The sequence below is a fragment of the Lathyrus oleraceus genome, chromosome 1 (assembly GCF_024323335.1).
Source record: "Lathyrus oleraceus cultivar Zhongwan6 chromosome 1, CAAS_Psat_ZW6_1.0, whole genome shotgun sequence".
NCBI classification, from domain to species: Eukaryota; Viridiplantae; Streptophyta; class Magnoliopsida; order Fabales; family Fabaceae; genus Lathyrus; species Lathyrus oleraceus.
This window is the reverse complement of record NC_066579.1, coordinates 197,045,554-197,053,937: the sequence shown is the minus strand read 5'-3', so window position 1 is coordinate 197,053,937 and position 8,384 is coordinate 197,045,554. Positions and strand designations below refer to the sequence as shown.

Sequence of the window (8,384 nt, the reverse complement as noted above, 5' to 3'; positions counted from 1 at the left end):
CTCAGCAAGGGGTGGTTCGACTTGCGAGGCCACTTCCCTCCATCGTTGTGCATATTCCTTAAAAGACTCATTATCTTTCTGGGACATGCTGAGCAATTGCCTCCTATCTGGGCCATATCCATGTTATACTTATAATGTTGGATGAAAGCATCAGATAAGTCTTGGAAACAATGAATTCTACTTTGATCAAGGCTTAAGTACCACTTAGAGGGAGCACCCCTCAAGCTCTCCTGGAAGCAATGTATCATAAGTTTATCGTCCTCTACGTGCGCAGCCATTTTTCGATAGTACATAATAAGGTGAGTTTTAGGACACGAGTGGCCCTCATACCTATCGAAATCCGGGGTCTTGAACTTCGCAGGAATCACAAGACCTGACACTAAGTACATCTCCTTAGCAGTAGCACCAAAAACTTGGTCACCTTCCATAGCCCTTAACCTTTTCTCAAGAATCTGGAAATTCTCTTTCATCCCTCTTATGTCTTCCTGCCTTTCATCATCTTTGTCTGAAAAGTCCAGAGCATGTTGTTGATCCTCAAAGTAAGGTTGCACATGTGCACGAACGAGAGGTGGTGCGAACGTGTGGACCACTGGATGAGTTTCATTGATAGTTGGTAAAGGAGCCGTCTGCTGAGTAGATTGTGCAAAACCAGGGGCGCCTTCAACTAGAGGTGTGAAACCGGGAGGTAAACCATAGGCTGGCCAGGTGGTTGGTACTGTCCTTGCAGGTTGGGGTTCAATCGTAGGATGGGCGATTTCTGAAACGACCGTCATTTGGATGTCCAACTTTGCCCTGATGACCTTTAGTATCTCCATGACTTGACCCATGTTTCCTCGTAGGTCTTTGAGTTCTGAGCTTACTCGCTCCAATTCTTGTTCTTGGTCCGCCATTCTTCGACGAGCGCTGGCTCTGGTGTTGTAGTGGTGTTGAGGACTCAATGTGTAACAACTGATAGAGAAAACAAAATGAGTTTTTATTTATTTATATGGAGAATGCATGAATGTATGTATGAATGCATTTTATGTTTATTTATTTTTAGGGATTCTTATAAACTTTGCAGTTGTTGAGCACGCACTTTGAAAGTAATGTGAACAGAAATAGAAAACAATAGTCAGAAGCTGATTCAAAAATTCAATACCCATTCATTCAATGAAGCCAAAGAGTACGAAGTACATAGTCAAAGTGGGTACAAAACATTAAGCCAAATACAAAAAATTGGAAATAACACGAAGCAAACAACTTAAAGAGTCTTCTTAGCAACTCGCTCTTTGTGTGCCTTCAATTCTTTTTTGAATTTTCGCATCATCCTTTCGCAAAGCAAAACAAGGTCATGAGCCGAAGGATGAGTGTTATTTTCATCCATGTCCTCTAGAGCATTTTCTAATTTCCATGGTAAGTCTATGGCCACGCCATTACAAAACTCTATGAGGTTAGCCAACTTAGTATGGTATGCATCAAGGCTTGGCTACAGAAGGTTGATGGTGCATTCATACTCATCCAATATCTCATTCAGATGCTTCCTATGATTTAACCAACCCATGCTTTGGCTCTTCAGAGACTCATATTGTTCCTTCCAATAACTAGCTAGCTCCTTGTTGGTATTCAACTTATCACACTTCTTTTCCCAGGCTTTAGGACATATTTGAGAGGTTCTTTGGGCTTGTTCCTTAAGACGTCTTTCACGCACCACTTCAGCTTCGGAGCTTCGAAGTTGCTCCTTCAGTTCTTGTATTTGGGCTTCAAGCTCCTCTCTTACCTCCTTCTTTTGCTTAGTGGCTAGGTCCGACCAATGCTTCCACTCTTGTCCATCTCTTTTAGCCTTAGCTAACTCATCACAGAGTGAACCTAATCCACTATCAGCCTGATCTAGGCACTCCAAGACTCTTTCCTTGAGATCTTGCTCAATTCCTTCCTTTGTGTAGCACCTCAAATTTGCACCTATCATCGTACATACATTTTCATATTTGGTCATAACATAACATGGTCCACTGCATAACATTGCATTGTCCCCTTTGCCTCAAGTGCAAGTCATCAGAAGAATTAGGTCAAACTGGTCAGGAGATCAGTCAATCAAGCAAGCAAGTGCAATTCTCATTGAGCCAAGGCCCTAGGGTTTGTCCAACATGTTCACATGACCTAGGGGTCCTTTTGAAGTATTTTGGTCAAGGATTGGATGTTCAGAAGTCATCAGTCATGGCTCAGTTCACCAGAAACCCTAAAAGTCAACTGTTGGTCAACTGTGCATTTAATCAGTGATTTGATGGTGGAAATTGGGTTTGAGAGGTCTCATTCATGTCCATATAGTCTTCATATAACATGTCAAACATCATCATGGAAGAATTTGAAGCCAGATCAGAAATTTCCAAAAATAGAAACTGGACCTGTAATTGAAACCTGCCAAAAATGGAAACTTCTTGATCCCAAACTTACATCATGATACAAGCTTCAAATGAATTTTTGCCCAACATGAAAGTTGAAGATCTTGTTCTCCCATTTCCAAAAAGTCCAAGAACTCTCAATTCCCATGTATGGTTGGCAAGTTATGATCAATTCATTTTCAAAAATTCTTGAACTTCAAAAGGCCATATCTCTCAAACCATTTGGCCAAATTGGGTGGGGTTTTTTGCAACAAGTCACATTTGATCCCCTCTTTCCAAATATGCAACCATCATGCACCAAAATATTACAAATCAAAATGGCTTTTTTTTCACTTACATGAATTATTTCAAGTGTGGTACAAAAGTGAATTTTTGAGATAACCATTTCTAATCAATTTGGCCATTCAAACATGTTCTGAAATTGCATTTTGGTCATGTTACAAAGCCCATTTTCGTGCTACAGCCCTTACACCTCACCATTCAAGCCAAAGTGGTCATTTAGCAAAACTTACAATTAAACTAATTTGTGTTTAGCATTCAATTAGAAAACCATAAACAGAAGTATATAGGTTCATTTTCTGCCAAAAGAAACCCTAGCAGCCAACAAAAACCAACAGAACTCTCACTCTCTCAAATTCTCATCTTCTTCCATTCTTGAAAATTCTGTCAAAAAACCTCAAGGACCCGACCTGGCCTTGGTTGCTCCATCATCCATCACCCTTGTTGAGCTGATTCCAACCCTCACACACCAATTGTAAGGCCTGTTTACACGACTGCTACATCAAGCTTCACTCATGGAAGATTGGGATGGAAGCAAAACCAGGCACTCTTGAGCAAAATTTCTTCAAACATTCATCATTGGGAAGCTGGGTGAGCAACTGTTTTGAGCCAACATCACCAAATCCCAACTGTTTCACCATTTTCTTCAAGAACAAGTAAGATTTCGACCTCCTTATTTTGCTAAACTATGCCATGCTTCTAATAGATCTCACTTTGCTGGTTTCATTAAGCTTTGAATCGTGCATTTTGGTTGCTTGTGCTGAGAGAAATCTGACTTTAAAGTTTCATGTTCAAACTTGTTTTTGCTTATATCTCATGTGATAGCTTGAGTTGATGAAAATAAATGGTAGAATGTTGATTTGTGTTCTTAGATGTTTCGTTTGATATGTTGGATTTCATTTTCTGGGCACAAAAGTTCATTCACGATTTTGGAAGTGATGATGATGTTACTGTAGCGTACGAACCCTAATTTCCTGCCCAGAACACGTTTCGCCCTTGCATTGCATGTCCCTCCCAACTTCTGGGCCATGAAACCAATGACCGGACGCCACCTCACTAAGTGAAACGCGGCGTTTCACTTAGTGACTCCCTTATTTACCGTTTTGCCATTCCCGGTTTTATTATTTAATTAAATCATTTCATTTTTCAATTTTTATTTCACTTGGCATGGCAAACTTAGGAAAATCATAAGTCACTCAATTTTAATCCAAATTGGATGGGATTTTTTGTGAAATGTTCATCTTGACCTCTAGTTTTTTATGATATTTTTTCCAGAATTTTTGCATGGATAGATTTTAATTGGTGCTAGGGTTTATGACATATGCTCATATTTTGTACACTTTGCCAAAACATTTGTGAAATGATGATGCTTTATCCAATGGCTCCCAAATTTTTTGTGCTTAAACTAGACACATTCATGGTGATTTTGGTTTAGAGTTTGTGAATTTATCTTATCTGGTTGTTGAGTTATGATTTTTTGAATTAGGGTGTGACAATTTGTGTCACACCAATGATGTGCAACTTCTTGATTTTCTTTACCATGCCTCTTGACCTCAAATTGGATTGAATTTTTGCATGAAAGTACTTGAGTATGTCTAGTTTACATGTGATTTTTCTTGGATTTATTTGTGGCATTTCCTAATTGTTTGAGATTTTTCTCCCCTGTTTGGTCATATGTTGACTTTTTGTGATACATGTTCCCATTTCATTTGTGAAATTCTCATACTTTATTAGATGGACATGAAATTTTACATGTGATTAGTAGACATCTTAAGGTTTATCATGGTGTTGATCCCATTCATTTCTCATATGCTATCACTGAGTTATGATTTTTTGAAGTTGATACATGTTTGGTTGACTTCTTTGAGCATGTTTGAACTTACCTTGCCTTTCTGATTTTCATTGACCTACTTCCCATGATCCAATTGAGTTGAAATTTGGTGTGCTTACCATGCTATGGATTATGTTTGATCATGATTTATTTGATGATTTTTGGGATTGTTTATGATTGGTTTTGAGTTGAGTCTTGCTGTTGACTTCTATGGGCTTCTAAATGCCATGCTTTGACCTAATCTGTTCATGAAATGATGATGATGATTGATATGAACATGAAACCAATTGAGTTTGCTTCTTGATTGCTTGAACTTGATTTTGATTGAAATTCATTTGCTGTTTTGACTTTCTTATCTCTTTTTGACCCTAGGCTTGTCCTAGTGGTCATGTTGCTCATGTTTAAGTTTGTTGTTTCAGGTTAAGCAACAAATACCCAAAGAGATCAATACAAAATGATTGAGCTTGATTGAATATCATGACTAACTTGTTTTGTCTTGTAGGTTGCTTGGCTCACATGCCTTGAGCCTTGTGCATTGCACATTTATCTGCTTGTGTTGACTGTTGACTTTTGTTTCATTTTGATTTAACTTTGACTTGTGTACTAATGTTGTCTGACTGGTTTCAGGTATCTTTAGTTGCTTTTAGTTCCTTGTGAACTTTGCTTTGCTTTGCTTGAGTAGCAATTTGCATTGAGGTATATTTCCTTACTCCATGTAGTCTGGAAGACCTGGCCTGTTACTTGGCCAGGCACCTGTCTGAAGTCCTCCTTAAGAGGCAATGTCTGTGACTGTTTACATTTGTCCTTGTATAGAGTCAAAGACCTCCTAAGTGAAGAGGCAATTGGCAGACACAAGGGATGTGCAATCCATCCCCTGCTATTCTGTGTGTCATCTGCTTTGCTCACACCACTGTGTTGATGCATTGCAGATACAAACCCAAGATCTTGTACAATTGTACAGTTGAGTCAGTTTCAAATGTGTAGGAGGGTTCCCACCTTCTGAACCCACACATTCTTGTCTTAAGCTCTCCCAGGCCAGGGATAAGAACTGTGAAGTCCTATCTTCACTCACCTTCTATCTGCTTCACCTTAGCCCCTCAATGGCAAGGTTAAGAGCTAACACTACCCAGTTCCAGTGGTTTGTTTGTTGAGGTTGATATGACCCCTCGACTAAAACCTGACCTTGTTTGAGCCCATTGCTTGCATATAGTGTGTGCTACTTGTGCTTGTGTGATTGCTTTAGCTTGCTTCCTGTGCAAGTCAGGTTTAGTTTAGCTTGCTTCCTGTGCAAGTTAGGTGTGGCTTGCTTCCTGTGCAAGTCATATTTAGGATAGGCTTGCTCCCTGTGCAAGTTAGCTAGAAACCTTAACTTAGGGATGATTTTGCATGATAACATCTAGGCTCGAGCCGTAGTCTCCCTAGTTGTGTCTCCCTCTGTTATCTGGTTAGGCTAGTCCTTTATCCCTCTGTAGGGGAACTACGTCGCCCTGATCCTCATACCAGATGAGGTACGTAGGCAGGAGATGAGCAGATCTCTCCGGGCGCCTGTGTCTTTGTTTTGTGTTGTCGTGTGCTTGGAAGCTGATGTAAGTCCATCGAGTGGCATTCGGGTTCCATCGTGGGTTTGTTTGGTTCGGATGCTGATGTAAGTCCAGTGATTGGCATTCGGGCTCCATGTTTTCCTTCTTGTGTGTGTTTTGGTTCGGATGCTGATGTAAGTCCAGTGATTGGCATTCGGGCTCCACGTTTGCCTTTGCTTGTGTCTGTTTGTGTGCGTGTCAGCCGAGCTACGAATGCTCTGATTCTCCTTCGTCCAAGGAGATACGTATGCATAGGATGCGACATCCTAGCGAGCATGTGTCGTTTCCCCAGTCCGAACTACTTTGACTCTGATGTCTATGCCTGATAGACTAAGTAGGCCCATGATGCGATGTCCTGCCGAGTCAGTCTCTTTTGTTTTCTTGTGTCTCTTTCAGCCAGTGTGTGTGTGTTTGAGCAGTGTTTAGCAACCATTTTCCTTTCTATTGTGCGTGGATCCCGTCGAGTACGATGGATGCGTAGGGGTGCTAATACCTTCCCTTCGCATAACCGACTCCCGATCCCATTCTCTTTGGTCGCGAGACCTTTCCTTTCCCAGGTTTACTCTGAGCGTTTCCTTTCCCTCTTTTGGGATAAATAACGCACGGTGGCGGCTCTGTTGTTCTTGTTTTCCCGCCGGTTTTTCGCGTGATGCGACACTTTGGTTACTCTTCCTTTTGAGAATCATATTTTTCCCAGTTTCTTTGTAGAGTTCAGATTGCAGATCATCTTTCTCCTTTCCAAGTTTAGCTACCATGGCTCGAAGTTCTTCCACCTCTTCAAGAGAAACAGGGACTGGTTCTGGTGAAGTAGACTTTAGAGGAATCTCTATAGAAAAAGGGAGCTTCACAACTTTGATCCTCTCCGAGATCCATTGCTGATAAGGAACCCTTGTTGCATCGTTCTTCTTTACTAATTTTGTTCCTTTGGTATACACCTTTTCCCAAGATCGAATGATCTTACGGAGGAGAAAAGGATCGTTGGTTCCCATATCATTCAAAACCATCTCTTCTAACTCTTTACCATCGGGCTTCCCACGCATAGGATATCCAAACTGTCGCAAAGCTAACATGGGGTTGTAGCTGATGCAACCTTTAGATCCTATTAGTGGTACATTTGGGAAACTACCACAACTGATAATGATTTCTTCGACATTCAGCTTGTGTCGGTACCAAATGATATCCTTACTAGACAAAGACACCAGAGTTCTTGCCCACTCCCCATTGGACATTTCACTGATGTGAGCATCAGGCTTGAACACATATGAGATAAGCCAATTATAGAGCAATGGAAGGCAACATATCAACATTCCATTCTTCTTTTGATGTCGAGTATGCAAAGTATGAAAAGTGTCAGCTAATAGTGGAGGAACCAAACTTTGTTTATCCTTCCAAACGGCCCAAAAGATACTTATGGCAGCTGAATCTATAAAACCTTCATGGGTTGGGAACAATACTAGCCCATATATGAGAAGAGCTAGTATATTTGCCAATGCATCCCAATGACGTATCTCAAACAACCTTTCTGCTTCTTCATCTAGGTAAGCCCTCCAAAAACCAAAGAGATTCTCCCTTTTCTTCCAATTAGCCAATGCATCAGATATGGGGATATGGAGGGCAAGGGCTAACATCTCTACCTCAGGTACCTGACCAATCCTATTATACGGTGTCCTTCCTTTCATAGAAAATACCAAGAGCCGGTCGAATTCCTCCAAGGTTGGAGTCAACTGAAAGTCTTGGAATAAGAAACTTCGAAGCGGAGGATCATAGAACTGAGCTAAAGCGGTGATGGCTGGTGTTTGAACATCTACGGAGAGAAGATCCAAAATATGGCCAAACTTTCCTTGCAAAGTAACCCTGAAGCATGCGGGAAGTTCATTCAAAAGTCTTGATATGTTGGCGGTATCTGGCATTTTGGCTTTGAATGGTAATGCTTTCCTTCTTTCTGAACCCATTACAAACTTTTTGTACTTAGCAACTACGTGTTCAAAAATTCCCTGAAAACAAAATTTTGTATGAGTGTCATGATGTTATGAAAATGATCATGAATGCATGGTATTTGGTTTTGGGATAAGGTAACTCAAAACACCCTATTTGGTAGGCTGCTTAATAGATAGTTCTAAGTTGGTTACCCATAAACCCACTCACAGGATAGTTTCTACGTTTTTGATAAGGTTCCCAGAGTCATGGACCATAATCGTATCAACATCATGCAACAGGCTAGCCGCTTTATGACAAGAGTGACGAAAGGTCTCTTCTGAGCGGGGTTTTCATGTTGGGTGCAACAAAGAGAGGCCCTTGGAGTCCAACATTACACAA

The 8,384-nt window shown here is 40.8% G+C and overlaps 1 protein-coding gene across 1 annotated transcript; it reads right to left on the bottom strand.

Moving 5' to 3' along the window:
• Positions 1-1,465: 1,465 nt before the first annotated feature.
• On the bottom strand, positions 1,466-8,020 carry LOC127099195 (uncharacterized). The gene is made up of 2 exons (XM_051037377.1): positions 6,736-8,020; positions 1,466-1,938 (listed from the first exon to the last, which is right to left on the bottom strand). The coding sequence occupies exons 1-2, from the start codon at positions 8,018-8,020 to the stop codon at positions 1,466-1,468; spliced, it is 1,758 nt and encodes a 585-aa protein (XP_050893334.1).
• Positions 8,021-8,384: the final 364 nt, after the last annotated feature.

Bases quoted from the DNA above. Each gene is read 5' to 3' on its own strand.
- LOC127099195 (XM_051037377.1), bottom strand. From the start codon at position 8,020: ATGGGTTCAGAAAGAAGGAAAGCATTACCATTCAAAGCCAAAATGCCA. The intron at 1,939-6,735 runs GTAACCAAAGTG...GTACGATGATAG, and splicing joins TATGATTCTCAAAAGGAAGA to GTGCAAATTTGAGGTGCTAC.